At 39.1% G+C, this 23,743-nt stretch overlaps 1 protein-coding gene across 7 annotated transcripts in view; it reads right to left on the bottom strand.

Annotated features, from left to right (window-relative positions):
• Positions 1–23,743, bottom strand: part of DDO (D-aspartate oxidase) — a 292,677-nt gene that overhangs the window by 42,280 nt on the left and 226,654 nt on the right. For 6 of the 7 annotated variants that reach the window (XM_078646998.1, XM_078646999.1, XM_078646997.1 and 3 more), the window contains one exon: positions 10,693–10,866. In XM_078646998.1, the coding sequence (XP_078503124.1) occupies positions 10,693–10,864 (172 nt within the window). In that variant the 5' untranslated portion in view covers positions 10,865–10,866. Of the gene's footprint in view, positions 1–10,692; positions 10,867–23,743 lie in introns of those variants that run through there. The other variant, XM_078647001.1, reaches the window with a different exon arrangement.

Raw genomic sequence — 23,743 nt, 5'->3', positions numbered from 1 at the left:
CAGCCTGAATGGCTGAACGGAATTACACCAAACTTGGCAAAATGGTACATCAAACCTAAGAGGTCAGGAAGGATCTACTATGCCCCCTTATGGTCATTTCCCCCTTCGCTTTGGCCTCCTCTTGTCTCTCGATCCTACCGAGAGACAAGATGGCGGCCGCTACGGACTGTTTGGAATGTTGACAGACGCCGGAGAACCAATCAGCTTCGCAAAGCTCCGTAACGCGAAAAGTACGCGAAGCGGAGCGCTGTTACAGATATATATCTTTTTTTGAACGTTAATTTCTCAAAATCCACTGGAGCACATATATTGAGACCTAGCAAAGGCACATCGGGCTACCAGTCCCTAATATTTTGCCAAGTTTCGTGCAAATCCATTCAGCCGTTCGATTATTGACATTTAGATACGTCTACAGCCTGAATGGCTGAACGGAATTACACCAAACTTGGCAAAATGGTACATCAAACCTAAGAGGTCAGGGAGGATCTACTATGCCCCCTTATCGTCATTTGCCCCTTCCCTTTCGCCTCCTCTTGTCTCTCGATCCTACCGAGAGACAAGATGGCGGCCGCTACGGACTGTTTGGAATGTTGACAGACGCCGGAGAACCAATCAGCTTCGCTTCACAAAGCTCCGTTGCGCGAAAAGTACGCGAACTGGAGCACTGCCCGGTCCGCTGTTACAGATATATATCTTTTTTTAAACGTTAATTTCTCAAAATCCACTGGAGCACATATATTGAGACCTACAAAAGGCACATCGGGCTACCAGTCCCTACAATTTTGCCAAGTTTCGTGCAAATCCATTCAGCCGTTCGGGCTAAAAGTGAGGCCAACCGCCCTATGGAAAACTCAATGTTAAAAACACGTTTTGGGACCCCCCTTTTTTCTCGACCCCCCCTGGATGAACCCCCCCCCAATTTTCAGGGGCTGCTCAGAAACAAAATGTGCCATTTTCCTGAAAATTTCAGCCAATTCCGTCAAAGTTATTAGACATAGTATTTTCAAAAAACCCATAGAGAAAAAATCCTAACTATATATACCTACTGGCGACCGCCAGTAGGTAATATATATATATATATATATATATATATATATATATATATATATATCAATCAGTTGCAGAACCCGTTTTTGGAAGGAACCAACATCGGACATCAATGAAGGCTCTATTCATTTAATGGCAGCTTGCCAGCAGAAAGTATTTCAGGCGAGTAAATTAGCACATCTTGCCAGACGCGTTTCAGGAAAAATTACATCCTTTCTTCAGTGGCTTGGGATGGCTGAGGGAAAGCGTTAAAGCACACGACTATCTTAAATACATTACTCCCGCCCCGATGGGCGTGGCCTCACGGCATCCTGGGAGATGTAGTCTGCGCTTATTATTACCACAGTGGGTGCATTTCACAGAGTCTCAATGTCCATAAGTGTTCGTGCGCTCAATCTTGAAAACTCTCTGCCCTGCTTGTGGCTGCCATCAGAGCTAGAATGACTTCTTCCTGCAAAGAAGCCAGTCTTGTCCGTTCCGCTCGTTGCAGCACCGGTTGGCACTGACACGGACCCACCGGAGTAGTGGGCGCCTCCCACGACCTGGGACCAGGCCGTCAAAAATCAATCAGTTGCAGAACCCGTTTTTGGAAGGAACCAACATCGGACATCAATGAAGGCTCTATTCATTTAATGGCAGCTTGCCAGCAGAAAGTATTTCAGGCGAGTAAATTAGCACATCTTGCCAGACGCGTTTCAGGAAAAATTACATCCTTTCTTCAGTGGCTTGGGATGGCTGAGGGAAAGCGTTAAAGCACATGACTATCTTAAATACATTACTCCCGCCCCGATGGGCGTGGCCTCACGGCATCCTGGGAGATGTAGTCTGCGCTTATTATTACCACAGTGGGTGCATTTCACAGAGTCTCAATGTCCATAAGTGTTCGTGCGCTCAATCTTGAAAACTCTCTGCCCTGCTTCCAAAAACGGGTTCTGCAACTGATTGATATATATATATATATATATATATATATATATATATATATATATATATATTCTTCTACCAACAAAGCTGCTTATCCACTGCCGCTGGCCTCGCAGTGCCGGTGCCGTCGATGGAAGCAACCATCAGGATTCAGAGATCCGTATTCATTCAATATAAGAATTGAAAAAAGAGACGGCACACCAAACGGCTTTGCACAGAGTTTTATGTGCAAAATGTACAATGCATTTCAGGAGTTAGCCTTTGTCAAGTTAATGTCATGTGCCCAACCCATCACAATACGTAGATAAATACGTGCAGAACCGAAAAAACATAGAAGAAAGACTACCATCAGTCCTATAAGTTCTATGTTGAAATCAATACAACTGCAAATAACATTTACCAATTAATAATATTTAAATGTAAAGAAAATTGCAAATAACATTTCCCAATTAATAATAATATTCAAATGTTAGAAAAAATATATATAAATCCTTTCATTATTTGAGGCAATCAATAATGCAATGTATTATTTATATACATATATTCGGTTTCGACACGAAAAGTGCAAAATCACCTATAGGTGAATATTCATAAAAAGGCATTTGTACGATATATTCAAGCTCGCATGTCTCCAATAAAAGAAACACACAAAGACTGTAAGTCAGTTATAGATCCCTAAACTGATCATGCAGGCTATCTTAGGCTTACCACACTTTAGCCTGGATAGTAGCCCAAAGCTAAAGACAAGGGTTTGGAAAGATTACCAAATTTAGGGCAAGTGCCCCTAGGTAAACATACCGGCAATGGAAATATCGCCAGTTGTATCCTCGTAGTTGCTATAGTGAACTGAGGATGAAAAAGGGTAAGCCAGGCAGCGCTCCATAAAATCGGCAAGAGTGTTAGATCTAACAATCAAGGGCAAGTGCCCATATTAGGAGATTAAATGTGGTTGCATATTAAAAAAATGCCAAAACATTTTAACATAAGTGAGATACAGATAAAAACACAAATAATAATAAAGAAAGAAAACGGGCAATTATTGTAAAGTTGGAAATATGAAAATGTATCAGTTCTGAATTTACAATAGGTGTAAAACCAATGTTCAGCCAATGTGAGTAGTCAATTTCTCAGTACTGTTCATTCCAAAAGGAATTCTAGAATTTAGGTCAATGGTATATCTTGATTCCAAGATCTGCAACTGTTTCTCTCTGTCCCCACCTCTGGCGTGTCTTATGATACAGTCAATCCCAAAAACTGTTATCACCTGAAGTGGTGGACTACGGGGTAGCTCTGATCATTGTTTGCAATGGCACGAAGGTGCTGTAATATTATTTACTTCAATGGTAATTTTGTGCTACCAATGTAGCTTAGCCCACAGGGACATTCTAATAGATATACTGTGAACTCAGTGCTACAGGTGATGAATTTGTGGATGTATCTATTTTTGCCATTCTCAGTAGTATAACTTTTGCAGATTTTACTGTTGCTACATGCTTTGCATGACCCGCAAGGAAATAAACCTTCCAATTTCTTATTAAGCCAATTCAAAGGTAATTTGTGTTCCTGGTAACTGTGCACCAAGGAGTCCCTCAATGACTTTGGTCGTCTATATGTCACCTGTGGGGCAGCCCCTATGGAGTTGCCAATGATGGGATCGGTAATTAGAAGGTTCCAATGTTTCCTTAAAAGTTGGGATCTTTGTTATATGTGGTGATAAGTCTGGGTCTGTTATCATCACTCTTATTTCTGGTCTTGTTTTTAAATAGAACATCCCTTTGCTTAACTCCTTCCAGTTTCTTACTGGCCTGATTGAAAGTTTTTTCTGAACAACCTTGTTGTAGAAATCTACGTTTGTTCCTTTTTGTAGGTCTCATCATTGCTGCAATTACGATGAGGTCGCAAGAGTTTTCCGTAGGGTATGCTAAGCATGAGTGGTGTTGGGTAATGACTTGCAGCGTGCAACATACTGTGTCTGCTGTCTTCTTTCTAAAGAGTGACATTTGTAGTTTGTTTCCCTCGATCTCAATTGCCACATCTAGGAATTCACAGAAAGTGCTGCTAATGGCATAAGTGAAACTGAGATTCAGGTGATTTGTTTGTGAGATATGAATTAAATCCCTGGCACTCTTCTCATCACCATCCCAAATAAGGAACAGGTTGTCTATGTACCTGATCCAAATTGGGATGTGCTCGGTGAATCTATTGCGTTGTTCAGTCTAAATCACCTGCTCCTCCCACCAGCCCAGGAAAATATTAGCTAGGCTGGGGGTGAAGCAAGTGCCTATGGCTGTGCCTCACTTCTGTGTGTACACTGCTCCCTCGAACATAAAAATGTTCAGTTGTAGGCAAAAAAGCATCATGGCTCCTAGCATATTTGAAAGCTCTAACAATGATAACGACTAGGCTTCAAAAAATACATACAAGCTGCCACTCACTTTCTTTGTTCGATACATGTGTACAAGGAGCACACATACAGTGATATCATAAGAAACGTACAATGTAGGTGTGTGAGAATGTGGTGTTACTATTGAAAAACGTAATCAGCAATTGCTGGAATATGTAGCGTGTGCGATTGCTGTACAATGAGAATGTGATAAACAGTGTTTCGACTAGTGATGGAATAAAGTGAGACTGTGATTTGTGATGTCTAACTTCATTTAAGGCCGGAGACGTGCAATTTAGGCTACGTTTTACAATCATACAATCATATATCTGTATTTGACATTATATTCACGGTGTGCCTTCATCATATCAACGTGTGTGCAGCATTTAAATGTATTAACGAAATATAATCATTCTAGATTCTAAGGGGGTCCATTACGATGGCGGGAGGACTCTGTAACGGTACATGGACACGGGACTGACCACCAGAGGTACGGCGGTCCTGCCATAGCAATCAGGATGCCATCGCCATGGTGGCGGTTACACATGTGCATGTATAACTGTGTATTTGAAGTGCATATTAAATATTTAGCTAAATTAGCCTGACTGTAGGCCTCGTTTTTAAACGCATTTAGCTGTGCTAGGGTGTTCTTTCTTTCTTTTGCAGGACCATTCTCATGATTTCTGTTAACTGGAGGAAGGAATATTGTTTCTATAAGAATGCCGATACTGAGCCCTGAAGGGAAAACTTGACAGTAAAAGTGGAGAATCAATGGTCAGAAGAAGGCTATTGTTCATCATGTACTAGGAATGCAAAATGTTCAAGGTTGAGAACTACAGACCCAGTTTGATCCAATGGGAAACTGAAGGGATTTTGCAGATGTACTTTTGCATGTACACTCGAGTAGTGATTTGATTTGTCCCTGGTGGTGTGAAAGGAGATAAGGGCATTTCTGAATCTCTTGTTACTTTAAATTGGTGCTGTCATAGTTTGTGCCACACAGATTCTTTCTAGAATTGGAGAGGGAAAGACCTCTCTGCTTTCCATTCCTGCGAGTGTGAAGCTTAATGCTAAACACTCATTCCCCTTTTTAAAGACGTCTGCAGAAGTCTTTATCACGCTAACACCTTCCAAACTCCCCAATTAGAACCCCTTATTAGTTGATTCTATAGCTATCCTATGTTATGAGGGAGAAGGGAAGTTTTTTAATGGAACACCTGTTCCTTATTCTCAGTTTCTGTATTGCTGGGGTAGTTACTACTCAGTATCTCATCTTATCGCATTTAAACCTTTTGAGATATTTAATCTTGACAGCTGTATTATTGTATTCTTTTAACTTAATGTTAATTTCCTTGTATACTGGATGAATTAATATTTTTTAATAAATCCACTTTTAACCACAGCTATTGATTCATGGTCCTAATTGTGGAGTCACATTGGTTTCACAAATTTGAAATATAGTGTTGATGCCTACTCTCTTTCAGTGCTTCATGTCAACCAACAAAGGTCTATACAAACATGGAGAAAAATCTCTTATGATTTTACTAAGAGATTGCAGTATACTTCCCTGCGTGCTCTCAGGCCGGACTAATATTTGTCCAGGAAACACTGCACCTGCTACACTGGCCACTACTGGGCACCTGTGGCACAGTGGAAATGCTGCTGAAAAAGGCTTTACCTGTGATAATTCTGCTGTTAAAATATTTTAGTAGGAATTCTGATGAGGTTGAATTTGTGCCAGCTAAAAATATGTAGAGGGGTAAAGGTGCCTTCAAGGGATTAGATACAGGTTGTAAATTGCAATTAACTTAGGAGGAGAAATCAATCATCCTACTGTGTAACTAATACATCCAAAACAAATAGATCTAAATTATCAGATCACATTTAACAAATGATCACACATCCACAACATATAGACAACAAAACACGAAGGTGTATATAAAAAATGAATTTTATCAAAGTTTTTTTTTAAAAAGATTCAACAGAGCAAAAATAGGAAATGCAGGTATATCAAGGATGATGCCAAATTAATAGGTAACACAGCAAAACCTAAAAGAACATCTATCCCAAGTAAGGAGGAATTAAACACTGCAGGGATAAGATGAATGACATTCATCTTATCCCTGCAGTGTTTAATTCCTCCTTACTTGGGATAGATGTTCTTTTAGGTTTTGCTGTGTTACCTATTAATTTGGCATCATCCTTGATATACCTGCATTTCCTATTTTTGCTCTGTTGAATCTTTTAAAAAAAAACCTTTGATAAAATTCATTTTTTATATACACCTTCGTGTTTTGTTGTCTATATGTTGTGGATGTGTGATCATTTGTTAAATGTGATCTGATAATTTAGATCTATTTGTTTTGGATGTATTAGTTACACAGTAGGATGATTGATTTCTCCTCCTAAGTTAATTGCAATTTACAACCTGTATCTAATCCCTTGAAGGCACCTTTACCCCTCTACTTTATTACCCAAGCCCTCAAGGGTTACTCTGGGTCGCTCACTTTTCCTCAATCAGCTAAAAATATGTGGCACACCAGAAAACAACCGGTGCTTCAATAAGCAAAACCACCTGGAAGGCAGCCATCAAAGTCACATGGACCACATAGACAAGAATGTTTCAAAGTACATGTTAATCATCCACCACATTGCAAGGGCCAAAACCAGATCAATTGTCAACTGGTATAATGTTGAGTGTCTTTATGAGATTAAAGTTGTGTGTATATTTTATAACTTCTTCTGGCACTTGGTTGTGTTATATTCACAATTACATGTGAAAGTGTTTTAATTGAAATGAGACTATGCGTGTGAAGTGCAAGAGATGTGATGTTACTAAGGGGAGCCATTTAGATTTTTGATTTAACCTAAGTGTTACCCACAGCTGTGACTGTCACCAGGGGAAGTGCTCACTTATCATTTGTTTGGCAACCTTGACCAGGTCTTCAAATACACAGCGTGGTGAATTAATGGTGATTGCTGGTATCATTTGCCTGCTTCCACTTCTTCAGGGTCACCACAGACTCCAGTAATGGTGGGGGAATGCAGTTGGCACTGTGCCTGAACCAACCGCCTTCTCCTCTATCAGCGTAAACCGAAGTATGTTGGTAGTGATACTATGTGGACCTGTTCTCCACTAGCAAGGGCTGCATACGTGTTCAAACCTGACATATGGTGTGTCTGTGCAGAGTACACACCCAACACACATGGGTGGTTGGCATCTCAAGTGGACCCACTGGTCACATCCCTGACAGGAAAGGCCTTACACTTAAATGACCATGCAGACACACCTTTCATATGCAGGTGGTTGGGAACAGCCTCAGTTACATGAACCTTTTCAGAGTCCTACCTGCCACCTTGTCAATTGACCTATCACTGGGAACTGTTTTGACCCTCCTCTTTATGTTAATTGTAGTTTAGTCTTTCATTTACCCTTGGGACAGACATGATCCTGAAATTCTCTTTCAAGTAGAGGTTTTAAAATATTTCTCCATCCTGATGATGACCCTAAGATTTGTACAAGAGAGTCAAAACGCCAACATTTTTGTTAGTGGCCGTAAATAATTGCGGACTAGCTGTAATACCTGTTCTGGGTCTGATTAGGCCCCACATTATAGTTACTCACACTTCCGCTGGAGTCCTTAAGTTGTTCTATTTAAATTATGGTTTTGGCTCATTGTGTTTGTGTTGTTGCACTGATCATTGCACCATTATTTTCACTTGACACAGTAGTGCAGTAGTATTTGTTAATATGATTTAATATCAGGAATCTGCGCTATATAATGTGCATTCTTTCGATATTACTAAGATATGTTAAATTTGTAGACCCCCTTTAAAATATTTCTTTCATTACTTGAGATGAACTATTGTTATAATTCTTCCATGTCAGTGCGGGTCTCTGCAGACCATCACTGACAGAACAAAACAACCTGCACAGACAAGTGGCTCTCATAGAGCCACACTCAGCACGGTGCCAGCTCTACGGGCCTGATTCACAGAAGTAACTTAAGACAAAATCCTAAACTCACTACCATTTTGGTATTCACAGAAGGCCCTTACTCATTTTGGTATTCACAGAAGGCACTTACTCATTTCGGTATTCACAGAAGTTAGGAGTCCTAACTTTAGGACTCCTAAATGCCTTCTGTGAATACCGAAAGTCTTAAAGTTAGAATTTTTCTCAATTTAGGAGTCCTAAAGTTAGGACTCCTAACTTTACTACTCCTAAATTGAGAAAAATCTTAACTTTAAGACTTCTGGTATTCACGGAAGGCATTTAGGAGTCCTAAAGTTAGGAATCCTTTATTTTCCAGTTTGGGGATAAAGGGGATATATACTCAGGGTAGTGGTGGTCGGTGAAATGAGTCTCGTTTTTTTTTTTTTACATCTGGAGGGTGGTGGGCCATGTTATGCATGGCTCCCTTTTACGTCTCTGCCCCTATGTCTATATTTGAGGCAGAGGCAGATCATTTGGAGGTGGGGCAAGTATAACATAAAATTATTGTGGGCCAAATGTGAATAAAGGAGATGTTGTTCATTGTAGAGTTCTGAGAGACACCACAGAGAACCCGAGCTTCGCATTAGTTGTATCTGTCATGTCACTCAGAACCCTTGGGTGAAATTCATCCCTGTTAGTCACAGTTACCCACCTACACTTTTATGAGTTCTCCTTTGTGAGTATCTTAGCTGAAGTTATAAGCATTGAAAAGACTCACCTATAAATGGGCCACAGCACATCTCAATCACACACAGCAGGATTTCATCCATCTAAGTTCACAAATTGCTCTGTCTGATGGCTCAATAGTGGGGTGCATCTTTATAACCAGGAAGCAGAGCTTTGAACACTGTACTACACCCAAATTTTAGGTTCTTAACTATAGCTGGCAAGTGGTCTTTACATTAGCTAAACATAACTTTCTAGGAGGAACATAATGTGTTTCTAGCACTTGCATATCTTCTACACCGTCATTACCGACTGCTTCTTGATTGGTACATATTGGCACATAGACCTTTACATTTGATTCTGCCTTCCACCAATTTCCAGTAGACTACTTTCCAAATAGATTTGATAGAGTCTTGTCTTGTCCGGGTGAGTGTGAGCCTTGCTAGTGGATTTCATACACATTGTAGTGCTTCAATTAAGTTTTTGGATAGACCATTGCCAACCACAGCACATAAGCCCAGCTTAGTCATAGCTAGTGATCTGATTAGGTCCAATCTATTGGAAGAGGTCGCAGAACCTTAAACAGCAAAGATAGTTAGAAATCGGCTCCTTTCACAATTTCATTCATCCGGGAGATGACTGAGAGATGGTTCTGAATCAAAAATAAATCCTAGGTTTTTCACATTTTGGGTGGGGCTTGGAGATACAGTTCTACCAGGTCTAGCGGCATGCAGATGGATTGTATTGTTTTTTAGTTCACCCAGTAGAACAACTTCTCTTTCGGTGTCACTGTGGCTTAGAAAATGTTTCCTTATTTAACTAAATGTATCAGCAGTTCTCAACCGGTAGTCTGGGTACTCTTGGGTGTCTGCAATGCCTATTCAGGGGGTCCGCGACTGCTTAAAAAATAAATAATATGGACAGAATAATAAAATGTACATAAATAAAAAAGCAAATTGGAGGCTAAAAATTCTCAGATTGGTGCATCAAACAGAGCATAGTATGGATGAGTGGCCTCATTAAATTGTTATTTTTTTGTACATTTGTTTGTGAATTAAATAAAATATTTTATAATTTATTTAGTTGTTTGTCGAATGCGTGTTTCTCTATTTTGTGTATTGTTTTGTGGTTCAAATCATCGAAATTGCTTAGGCCGGAGTCTCCATATTCCAACAATGACTCAGTGGGGGTTCCCAGATTTCAATAATCATTCAATGTGGGTCCTCCAATTCCAGTAATGATTAAATGGTGGTCCACAGAAGTCAAAAGGTTAAGAACCAAAGACATATACAGTTTAAACACGCTTTGATTTTAGCTTGGTTTCTGGTTTCATTTTCAAAACAGAGGTGGTTCTGATTGTATTTATCTACACTACACAAGACAAGTCAACATGTTGCACTCTTCTGCTGCAGGCTTTACTTTTTTCCTGATCATTATTTCACATCACTGACAGTCCCTTCTTTCCAGGCGCTTTCTTGTGTGCTTTATTAGTGATGCACATTTGAAAACCATCCTATTTTACTTGCCAAACTTGGCTGTTTTTTTGTCAATCAAAATGTAAATTCATTCATGGAATGAAGACCATAAAAGGACAGACATCAGTGTACAATGGGATCTAAAGTACAAAGCAATAGCAATCAAATGTAGAAATGATCCTTGTAGAACCTCAATTTACCATGAAACTTATGTGGAATGAGAACTCCAGCCGCAACATCACTAGTGGTATTCGGAGAAAATGCTTCTGATATAACGGTTACGGAACATTGGGGGATAGACTCAGAAATGCACACTGCGGTGGAGAAGCCCATCAACCCTCCTCCAATCACAGCTACCTTTACGGTATCCATTGCTGTAAAAGAAGAAAATGGAAGTAGGTTAAAATGTGTTCTGTAATTATGAATTTACGCATTTGTAGGATAACCAATTTAACTTTTAGGTTGAGTCCAGTTGTCTGTGTCATTTGAGTGTACCAGATCTAAAGTGCACTTTAAGAAACTATAGCATTATAAGAAATATATTTTTTTTAATGTATGTAATAATCTTACCATTTCAATCAAAGTTCTGCATTTGATTTAATGAGAAATATATTTTTTTTAACAATGACAATCAATATTATACATATTTTTACCACTTGCTTGCGTTCCTTTTATGCCGTTCACCCCAGTCAGCATCTGCAGCAGTTTTATATTCAACTGGGAATCTCGAATCCCAAATATAGACAAGTCAGAATAATATTACAACAGTATCGAAGGACAAAATATTGAAAAGTTGGTGTGCAGAAAGAGGTAAGAATTTGCTATTATTAACTTCATATCTACGTATCTTTCAAGATATATCTGTCTAACATGTATATATTTTCTTTGGGAGAAAAAACAAAGAATAAAGTGATGTTATAGGTAGGTGAACATCTCAGTGCCAACATTGATGTTTTGAATTTAAAAAAAAACAGAAATTCACTAGTGATAGTTAACAGAGCTAACTGTAACTCGCATCCATGACATCCACTGCTTATGATCTCACACATTACATCACTCATGACGTTCTATGACATCACTTATGATGACATCTCAAATTACATAATTGATTATATCACTGATGTGGGCTCCCCAGGACACAACAGCGAGCCGACCCCAGGGTATAGGGTCTCCTGGGCCAATAAAGGCTCAGGGAGAGGGGGCCACGTGTACCCTCCTCCCTTCTTGTTAACTTAGCAGCTCTGGGGGATGGGGTCCCAGGGCCTTTTGAAGATGGGCAGGGGGACCTGCGGCCCCCTTCCCCTTTCTGGTGAATTTCATTCCTTAATTAAATCATCCCTGAATCCTGCAATTGGTGACAGGAAAATGTTTCTGATGTTGTTGGCAGCCAATCATAGCGCTTGCTCCTGCAGGAGTCTGACCCATGCAGGAGCAAATGGACCCAAGGTGAAAAAAGCTCCCTGGACCAATCAGAATGCTCCACTTTTAAATTGGCACTCCTGCGAGAGTCTCTCGAGCCACTCCCGGACTCAAGCTTCCAGATAAACAATTTTTTGCACCTTCATTTCTCAAAAACTACTGAGCAGCAGTACATCAAATCAGAAGAATCAAAATCTGCGTACCAAGATTGAGCTTCCTGCTAGATTTGCTGTAATTCAGTTTAGCAGTTTTTGCTGTAGCCCTGCCTAAAGAAGTCTATGGAAAATGCATGGGGATTTTACGTTTTGGGACCCCACCTTTTTTTTTCAGCCCCTGCTTGACAGATCATCCCGAAAGTTTCCATACACAAACTGGGCATAAAAGAGCACTTTTTTTGGAAAGTTTTGTGGAGATTCTTCAAACGGTGCTAAAGCTATTAGGATCACAACAAACTTATCTCCTATGGAAACGCTGGCCTAACTATAACTACCCAGAGGTGTCTGCCACTGGGAGGCTGTGGGCATGTGTGTATGTCTCACCAAGGTACGTATATGTGGAGTGAGGCATAGAAAATGTATTAAAACTTAGCTCTCGATATTTTGACCTTCGATATTATTGTAATGACTTTGAGATTGTATCCCACTGATATTCGGGATTTGATATTTAGCTGCTGCAGATAATGACTAGAGTGGCATTGTCCATCTTTTTTCTTCCATTACAATTGTTCTCTTCTCCAACTCGGAGAGGTTTGTAAACTTGAAATTTAACGTTTTATTCTACATACTTTTATTTGTTACATTTCTATTTTAAAAATGAACTGGACTTCTGGCTCTCCAGTTTGAATTTTACTTTAATTGGACTTGCTCTGTCTTTTTTTCCATTTTGTGATCATGACATTTATTTATTGTTTTGCCTCCTGTATGTATATAAATTAATGTGGGTGAAACCGCTATAACAAATCAAATCAATAAATACATTTAAAACTCTTGACGCCCATAGTTAAAATATAGTTCTGAGTATTCTTGTGTACAATATTGTCTTCAACAATCATACTCAGATATTGGTGTAATTTATCAAAATATTCTGTTATGGTTACTAAATAAGAGACAAATCCAATCTTCTGCGACCCATTCAACCATTGCAGATGCTGTGTACATTACAGATCAAGGTGTTCTGTTTACATTGTCAAATAAATAAAATACAAAAACAACAAAACTTCATAGGCTCAGGATAGCAGGAGCACACTACAAAGACCAGAAACCCTTTGTCAACTATTAAAAGTCAGAAAGGTACTCACATAGGCTTATGCCTGCAGTTGAAGTACATCTCTGACTTTTATGAAATTCAGAATGAGTTCCAGGAGTAAACACGAGAGTTTGTGGCAGATGCAGGATCCCAAAGGTTCTCATGGGTCTAAGCCTTTAGGCATACAGAAGTTTATAGGTGAACATAGCCACATGTGGAAATGAAACATAAAAGTGCATTTGTGTTTTAAAACTTATTTTTATTTCTCCACTGGAGCAATACATTTTTCCAATCAGAGAAACCTCTAGACCTATACCCTACGAACTTTGAGTTTTTTTATTTCTAATTCTCACTCACTAAACACATTTGCTCCTATCATAGGAAGCATCTACAAGTCTATTAAGAGTGCAAAATTGTCTGCCACAAACATGAGGTGTGTGCATGTTTGACACCTTGTACAGGCAGAATCATCATAGAAACCGTCAAACAAACTCCCAATAGAAGATTTGATCAATTAGAAATAATTTTTTTCCTGGTCAAATTTTATGTGAAAAGACAAGATTTGAGGCCGCAATCACATAATCAGTTGTCAGCATGAAAGAGAAACTGCTTCAGATATGTAACGCCTCAAACATTGTACGGCCATCATCCAGCCCTGAAGTCCAGGGCCTACTTGAACCTCAACCCAACCACAACATAATTCCAGTTTTTTTTACCTTTGAAACTCAACTTTCACTGAATGCCAAGTCTGTTGAATTCTCCCTGGACACCAAACTGATGCTCAAAGAACAAATTGCTGAAGAAACAAAGACAATCTAGTACCAGCTCCCTCTTCTAAAGAAAGAGAAAACATTTCTTCCACAAAGAGATTTCAGAACTGCTGATCAAGCCCTCATACTCCCACACTTGGATGGAGATAACTCCCGCCCCATGGCCTCCAACAGTCAAGAAAGGCATTCTACATGCTGCAACATGTCTCATCTACAGCCTGGAGAAATATAACCACATCATCCCAATCCTAATGTAACTTCATTGGCTACCCTTGTAGGCATACACCACCTTCAAAACCAGTGGAATAATTTACAACACCCTAACAACCAGCACCCTCACTTATCTTGCAGAGAAGCTCACCATCTGTGGTGGTTCTTGGCACACCCACAGACATGACACCATCGGACTGCAGTCTAAGAAGTCTAAACATGCTCTGCTGCACTGAAAATGCTATTGTTGTCCTTCCTTCCATGTTTGTATATTTCCATAAATGGCTAGAAAGTGTCTCCATCTTCATTGGTGCAGATGGTATGCTAGAGTTGTGGCAATACAATGCATGATGCCTGAAGCTTGCGAGGGTTGCAATGTAAGAAAATACCTATTGCTCTAGTACCACTCCAGCTAACAGGCTGCCGGCTCATACTAAAGTATTCCATGAATATTATAAAGAAGTTGAGTTCTCTCTACTGACTGAGGGAGCTACTGGGAATCGGCAGGAGTTGGGTCCCAGGTGTGTCATGTAGAGTGACATTTTTATGGGGACAGATGATTCTGCATTTGTCCTTTGATTGATTAGCTAAGCATATGCTCTAAGTTGTCTGTGCAGTCCTTGGACTCATGCTTACCTATCTCACTGGATTGGTTGGTTGAGCGCCTCACTCTTACCCCTTTACCAGGGGTGTGTGCCCAGCTCTTTAACTGGATAAGCCAGCTCAGATTACATTGCTCTTCGCTGCATATGTGGTTACTTGGTCTGGGTGGAGTGGAGGGTGTTTATCATTCAACACACCTTACATCAGCGACTGCCCTAGCACTGCATTACGAGTGACCAGGTGTGGCTCAAGCGAGTGCTGGCAGTGCTGCTACTCTTCTGCCTCATGTTTTCTCAGGGGTCGTGACTGCTTTCTCTGTTCTCATCCACGGCAGTGCAAGTAATGCCATGGCATCTAAAACAATGCCATTGTTCATGAGAGGTTTTTTTGACAAAAGAGGGCAACCCATTATTCCCTTGAGGGTTTGGGTAAATATAGTATATTAGGGTAAAAATGCCAGCAAGGGATTTATTCAAACACAAGTATGTATACTCAAATTTGTAAATCATTCACTATGTCAAAATTTGACATAACAACTCAATTGGAAGGTATTTTGAAGTAAACTCAAACTGAAAAGAATTTCAATAGCAAGTGTATATATTCATAATTTTTATACTGAAATAAATACATCTTCATATACACAATAACATGGGTTCCCCAAAAATAATTCTCATGACACATTTGACAATGATTGTGCTAGATTGCACACAATTCTGAGAACCATTTGACAATGTATTGGATATCCACTTCCTATATAAATACATGTGGCCTGTCAAACAAAAGATACTAGGCTCTAAATAGCATGTTTTAACAATAACTAGGAAAGAAGCTGGATAGTGCATTAACGTTTTGGTCTCTGTTATTGCATATCAGTGAGAGCATCTCCAGGACTGTGGATATTTCAAGATGATAAAGGATCCTTCCTATGAATTATTCATGAAATAAACATAACTAACATAATCGTAATTTAGATTGTGTTTTTTTCTCTGTCTTTTAAATTATTTCATAAAAGATGTCCGTCTGGGGAACAATTACAAGTATTACAAAGTAGAGCTTCAGTATATCAGAGAGACACAATAGCATTTATTTTTGAAGTTTATACATGTTTAATTATATATACGATTATTAGGGTAAGGCGTCACCTGGACTTTGCATTATTATACAAGATTATTTTCTGTGTGGGGCTCAATATTCAATTTATCTCATTAATATGCTAAAGTGTTACAAATGCGAGTCAATAATAGAGAGAGTGGCCACATGCTGTCTTGTAACCACCTTTTTAAAAGTACAGTTTAAGAGGAAGTGAGACTAAGTAATCTTGTCGTATTCAGTGGAATATCGTGTTGAAGCATTCGACGTTTCAAGTCACCTAATCGGTTAAAGTAACACGCACTGATGGTGTTTAAAAGGAAATAGAAAACTTCCATTTTACCATTTTACAAGGAGGCTATGATTAAGATCACATGGTGCGAGGATATTGTTGTTTACATTGTACTGTGAGCTTGAAAAGATTTCTCTTATAAGATGGAAAAAGAAATAATAATAAAATGAATTTGTTAGGTACACCAATTTGTGTAATAAAAAATGATGGTGCCGATACTTAGCCCTTGAATCATATTATGTTATTTTGATGGTGTGTGTTAGTGAGTCAAGTCAATGATACTTTTATTTGATTTAGTTACAAATCGTGTGTGTTAGTGATTTCATGCCTTATTTTTCAACTCAAACAATGCAGTTAAAAATTATTAATATTTTTACTAACTTCCATTAAGAAACACAGAAAAGGATAACACTTAGGGGTCGATTCCAATTCGGGAAAAACACCGTCCGTACGATTTGTATCCGGAGCCCTCTCCGTACGAATCGTACCCGCCCGTCCGAGTCGCGAAGTACGATCCGTATTCCGTGAATCCGTCCGAATCGGCGCGATCCGTACGTATTGCAAGGCTGAAACCGTGAACCGTACGACTCGTACACATACCGTACGACTCGTACACATGCCGTACGACCCGACGAGTACGATCCGGACCGGGGTATGAGGACGCTATTCGTACGGTCCACGTCAGGTAAGGGCCAGTCGTACGGAAAAGCACACATACACATACACACCGTACGGTCCGTACCCCCCATAATCGCAGGGGTACGCACCGTATCCCTGCGATCATGGGGTGTACGAGCCGTACCCCCATTGTACGATCGGTGTACGAGTCGTACCCCATGTACGATCGGTGTACGAGCCGTACTCCATGTACAATCGGTGTACGAGCCGTACCCCATGTACGATCGGTGTACGAGCCGTACACCGATCGTACAATGGGGGTACGGCTCGTACACCGATCGTACATGGGGTACAGCTCGTACACCGATTGTACAATGGGGGTACGGCTCATACACCGATCGTACATGGGGTACGGCTCGTACGCCGATCGTACATGGGGTACGGCTCGTACACCGATCGTACAATGGGGGTACGGCTCGTACACCCCATGATCGCAGGGGTACGGTGCGTACCCCTGCGATCAAGGGGGTACGCAACGTACCGGGGGGGGCGTTCCGTACCTGTTTCGGCGCAAACTCTGCTTTTACGGCTGTTTTCAGCTCCCGTAGAAAAAGGGTCGCACGGTGCGTACCCGACATGTATCGTACTTGCTGGGTCGTAAAAACCAGCCGCGAACCGTACATATGCCGCGTACAGCGGGTTCCGAGGGAGAATCGTACGGCGATTAGAGTCGTACGGTGTCTTGTACGACTCGTACGGTGTACGGCTCCTGGTACGAATCGTACTTCGTCGTACATACGGGATGTTTACAGGTACGATTCGTACGGGGAAAAACGCTCCATACGACGATTCGGAGCGCTTTTTACCGGATCGGAATCGAACCCTTAGTCTACATATGGCCATTTTAACAGCTTTTAGATACAGAAATGAATGTATACCATGTCAAACATCCGGTATGCATTGATTCAGGTATTAACATCCGATAAGTATCAACCATTCTTCAGACAATAAAAGTCCTACAGACAGGGCCCACCTTCATCAGAAAACTCATAGTCTCAATGTATATTAAATATATTGCTAAGATTAAACTGTTGAAGAGTTCTCCCAAGTACAGTTAAAGGTCCAGAGGAGGGAGAGAGAAAAACCAGAACACCGAAGTACCTCTAGGTAGACCTATATAATTTTATCCATTGATTATATCACTGCATATTTCACCAAGGATGCAATATATATAGACAAACAGACATTCCTTTTATTGGAACATATTTTTATTTTTCATTTCATTTATTCTTTTTTTCTTTTATAAAGTTCGTATTTGATTATTTGTACAGATAATTGTTTTAGAAAGTTTGTATTTGATTATTTGTACAGATATATTTTCTAACACATTTTATGTAAAACTATTTAAATAGTGCTGAGTTTGACAAGGTGCTATTTCAAAAATGAGGAACCCCATAAAAACATCACAAACTCATACCATTCATTCCACCAGACATACTTCTACACTCACTACCCGTTCTCTGACAGACTAAACTAACATGTAATACATAAATCAATAGACATACAAAAATGTTATTGTGAAACCCCTATGCGTTTTACTAAGTCAGATGTTCAAAAGACTCAAGGAATTTATAGAGTGGCTAAACCTAGCAGATCAGAATTGGAAGTTTACTTATAACTTTTCATCTAAAAAAGTTGAATTTCTTGATATCTGGATTCAGGACTCTGAGGGAGAACTCACAGTCAGCCTATACAGAAAACCCACGGCAAAAAATACTATCCTAGAGCATGGTAGCTACCACCCAGCAAGCCAGAAAGATTCTATCCCCTTCGGGGAGTTCCTAAGAATTAAAAGGAACTGTACCAGTATGAAGGACTTTATGGTACACGCAACCAAACTATCCGAACGATTGCTGTTAAGAGGGTACCCCAAAAGATTGGTTCGACAATCTATGAAAAGAGCCAAATATTATAACAAAGATGTTTTACTCAATCCGACCGCAAAAACTACCAGCAAACAACTAGTCTGTGTTTTAAACCATTCAACCTTAAACAATAAGATCAGACAAGTTATAAACAAAAATTGGAAGATTCTGAACACCAATGAACATACCGAAGATTTAAGTAAACCTATAGTAGCTTTTAGGCGAAACCCAAATCTCAGAGACAAATTAGTCCACAGTAGATGGAAAAATCATGAGCCAACTCGTCAACTAACCATAGATGGGAAGCCCCTCCCCAGAGGCAACCATAAATGTGGCGCATGCCATGCTTGTGACCTAGTTATATCAGGAGAAAAATGGACATATGGCAAAAAATCTGGCCAACTAAAAGAGATGACTAATTGCAAAACCTCCAACATAGTCTACCTCATAATGTGCCCGTGCGGTTTAGGCTATGTTGGAGAAACAGCAAGAGAACTCAGAACCAGACTTTCCGAACACAAATCAGCAGTGAGAACAGGAAAGGTGAATGCCCCAATGGTATCACATTACATCCAATATGGCCATACAGAAAAAGACATGAGATGGCTCATATTAGAGCGCATACATGCCATTCCTGGCAGAGACATAACCAGATTGAGGAAACAACGTGAAACTTTCTGGATTTATAATCTGGACACAGTACGATATGGCCACAATGAAGAAATATCTCGGATAGTGACTACTTAGTGAAAGGATAAAATATTGATGAAATCTCCAGTGACTAAGTATTGGGACACAAAATTATGGTGATACATGAGATAAAAACCTTTAAAAACATCTTCTGTCATGTTTATCTGTCTATAGAATCTTCACAATATCCTGGCTAATTGACCTTATATTTTACTGCATATGAATACTTTAGTTGAGATAATGTTCAACAGACATAAATATTCTCACTAAATAGCATTATACTTATCCCTTGTATAATGTTTGTAAATTCCTTGAGTTTTTATAACCTCGTTGTTTGTAAATTTGTCAGCCATTTTTACTTCAGTCAATCTCTTCCCACTAGGAGTCCTATTTTGATATCTACCCGTTATGGGTTGTGAGACTGACTTTAGTAGTCCTACCATTGTGTCGCTGCAAACACAAACCAAGACTGCTAATCACCGTCAGGTGATTGCCGTGTGTCATAGATGGGAGGTCCTTAAATACACATCTTGAAGCGCCGCTAAATCTGTGGCGGTGCACAAACCGGACGACTCCCCGTAGGCGTATAGCTTCGTGTTATATCAGGTGAGGTGACCTTTTTGAGTTGGTGTGCGGTCGGCTACTCTAAACTTTCCTCGTTATAGAGACTATAGCGAATGTAAAGCCTGTCCCTTAACTAAAAACTAACTCTCGCATAGACTGAACTTTGACTATTAGGCACCAATCAGTGATTCCTAAATCTTTATAAATTGTTACCTAATGCGAGATAGATGAATGTGTTCTATGTTATAAGTGAATATACCCTTAAGATCTTTAAGAACATGTTATAAATCTAAACAATATTAATCTATAGATACATATAACATATTTGGGTCTATTCTCCGTAGAACGAAATGCGACAAATCGACTGAGGCACGAAATTAACTAGACGAAATACTGCCTGTGACATCATCCTAAAGTCAGTTTGAGCATTTGTAAATTTATAATCAGGTAATGCCACATCTTCGATCTTTTAAATATTAGAACTGTATTGTCATTACCATATAATGTTCTAAGATATACCATATTTTTGTAGGTCATCGCCACTTTTTCGTCATAAACGGTGTTACTGTTAAAGATATACACGAAAGCACAGAAGAAGGATAAGCTTATTTATTACGAAATGAATACCTGTACCATGTAGGACTCAATTCCAATTCCGGTAATAACCTTATATGCCTTATATTTTAACACTGCTAGTATAAAAAGATAACCTCTTACGTTTGGCATTGGTTTTTATCATAGAAATTCAGTGATTTTTGGCAAGCCTACCAGCACGCATAATAAGTGTGGATAGATCCGTCCTTGCAGTCTCTTACAGGTAAATTTATAAACATCAGGGCAATACCGCCATAGCCACAGGATAAAAGACCAACATTATCCCTTCTTAAAGATTTAAACCTGAATGTTAAACACACGGATAGTTAGTGATATGTCTAACTATCGTATCTCTATTTTTTGACTGCTTCGGATAAAATCTTGATCTCAAAGCCTCATTTCTGTATATTTTTAATTCTTTTTCTCTAAGGAGACACAGGGTGTTTTCTAATTTCTATCACTGGTTATTTAAAAATGGCCCACATACAGGTTTTGAGCCTGCTTTTTTTACTATGGCATACAAATAATTGTAAATCATGTAGTTAAAAAGTATGAATTGATATATGATGCATTAAAAAAGACTGTGACTAATTTTGAATATAATATGTTCTTATTTCAGAGACTCAAGAACCCCTAGGTTTTAACACAGAGAGGATATATATTTTTGTTTTGTTGTTTATTATTCTTTCCTTTGGCCCTGAAGAAGGTGAACCAATTAACTTTAATCACCGAAACGTACGTAGGCCGTACGCATCTGAGACCCTTACATAGAAAATCACCATATATATAAAAAGAGAAAGAAGAAGATAAATGGAAAAAAGGAAAATGTACTAAAAGGAAAAAGTGAAAAGTCTTTTGAACATCTGACTTAGTAAAACGCATAGGGGTTTCACAATAACATTTTTGTATGTCTATTGATTTATGTATTACATGTTAGTTTAGTCTGTCAGAGAACGGGTAGTGAGTGTAGAAGTATGTCTGGTGGAATGAATGGTATGAATTTGTGATGTTTTTATGGGGTTCCTCATTTTTGAAATAGCACCTTGTCAAACTATGCACTATCTAAATTGTTTTACATAAAATGTGTTAGAAAATATAACTGTACAAATAATCAAATACGAACTTTATAAAAGAAAAAAGAATAAATGAAATGAAAAATAAAAATATGTTCCAATGAAAGGAATGTCTGTTTGTCTATATATATTGCATCCTTGGTGAAATATGCAGTGATATAATCAATGGATAAAATTATATAGGTCTGTCTAGAGGTACTTCAGTGTTCTGGTTTTTCTCTCTCCCTCCTCTGGACCTTTAACTGTACTTGGGAGAACTCTTCAACAGTTTAATCTTTGTCTCAACAGTGTTTACTGTAGAGTAGTGTTGTGTTCTTTTTGGCTGCCATAGTAATATTAGTAATATGGGCTAATTTTTGTTCAAAACAGTGAGTATAGGTGTGTAGTATTTCTTCCCCCCACTCTTTTTTTGTTTACCATAATATCACAACCTGTCATTTTTGGATTAACACGATTTCCTTTCTAACCACTCCTTTAATTGTGTTGTTAAATTGTATTTTCTATAATTATGGACAATCTTAAAACATTTGGTTTCTCGGATGAGGATTACATTAATATGATGGGCCACATCACTGGCAGTAACACAGCTAATGTAAACTCTACCCCTAACACAAACAGTGAATGGCTGAAACTACTAAACCTTAAAAAAAAGGCCAAACGCATGAAATCTCATACATTCTTTATGGCCGAATATCTTAAAGCAGGAGTGATCCCCACGGGACTGAGGGTAAGAAATATGCCAGCCCTCTTTGTGGAAGTGCGTAGATTTCTTGAGCGATGGTCACTTATTGCTAACCGTTGCTCAAGAGATTGGATGCTTTTAATAATAGATACAGTACGTGAAATGGTAACCACACTCCACAAAGAAATTTTGGAGCCGGAGGAAAAACTAAAAGCGAGTCCAGCGATAGAGGAAGCCAAAAAAACGCTCCAAGAGATAAATGAAGAAATTGAGGAATTTGACACATATCTGATAAAAAAGAAAATGGATAAATTGAAAAAAGATGTGCGATGGTTCACACAGGAAAAAATGTATCCATATTTAAGACCAGATTTCTATCAAATACAGCAGAATGATCAGACCCCAATGGGACCTAGATCATATGACCAAACACAATATAATCAGAGATACAACACAAGAGTAAGGATACAGAATTTTGCTGAAACTAACTCCTTTGATTCAGATCCAGAAGGACATGTAGGAGAGGAAAAATTTGACTATGGCTACCAAACAAATAATCAGAGAGGCCAATACTCAGGCAGATATAACAGAGGTTCTAGGCAGCCTTTTTTATCGAGGGGCAGGGGCAGATCTCGATACCCTGGCGCGAACACGAATCAATACCCACAGCCGAACCCTCCACAACCTCAGCCATATGTACAAACCAGGAAGCAGCAATACTGGAAACAATAAAAACTGGTAACTCTTCCACCATCCCCATCTTCAATTTATCTAAACATACTCTATCATCTGAAGAAATCAAAGTTCTCAGTAAAGGCCTTTCATTTGTTCCCAGCTCAATAGCCAATAGATATAAAATTACCCAAGACATTTTTTCATTTTTCCGAAAAGTAAGGTTAAGAAAATACTTTGATGGTTTGGAAAACAGAGAAGAAGAAGAAAATCTGTCGGGCTGTAAACCACCATCAACTTTTACCCCAACTTTGGACAGTTTAGGCCCAGAAGTAGGCATCTTTGGGAAGAATGTCTTAAAAGAACTAGAATTTTTTTTTAAATATATCCCGAAACCTCAATCCAATCTAGAAGTGACAGAAAGGCAAGCCCTTAAACTACTACAAGAGAACACTGATATAACAATTAAACCCTGCGACAAAGCAGGAGGGATAGTAGTGATGGACACTACCCATTACTCTAATAAAATTTACCAGATGCTAAGTATCGAAGAGCACTACAAAAAGATCAATAGGCGAGCTCTGACTACTGTAAAAGAACAAATTGAAGACACGGTTAATAGAGCCTTCATTGAAGGCTTTATCTGCCAAAAAGAAATGGACTTTTTAATTAAATCAAATCCAGTCACCCCAGCATTATATGGTGTCCCTAAGACACACAAAAATGCTGTTGACCCTCCATTGAGACCCAAAGTGGCATCCATAAACTCAAGTACTGAACCACTCTCCAAGTACCTGGATACTTT

This window comes from Lissotriton helveticus, chromosome 6 (assembly GCF_964261635.1).
Source record: "Lissotriton helveticus chromosome 6, aLisHel1.1, whole genome shotgun sequence".
Lineage (NCBI taxonomy): Eukaryota > Metazoa > Chordata > Amphibia > Caudata > Salamandridae > Lissotriton > Lissotriton helveticus.
This window is presented reverse-complemented; position numbering and strand designations above follow the sequence as displayed.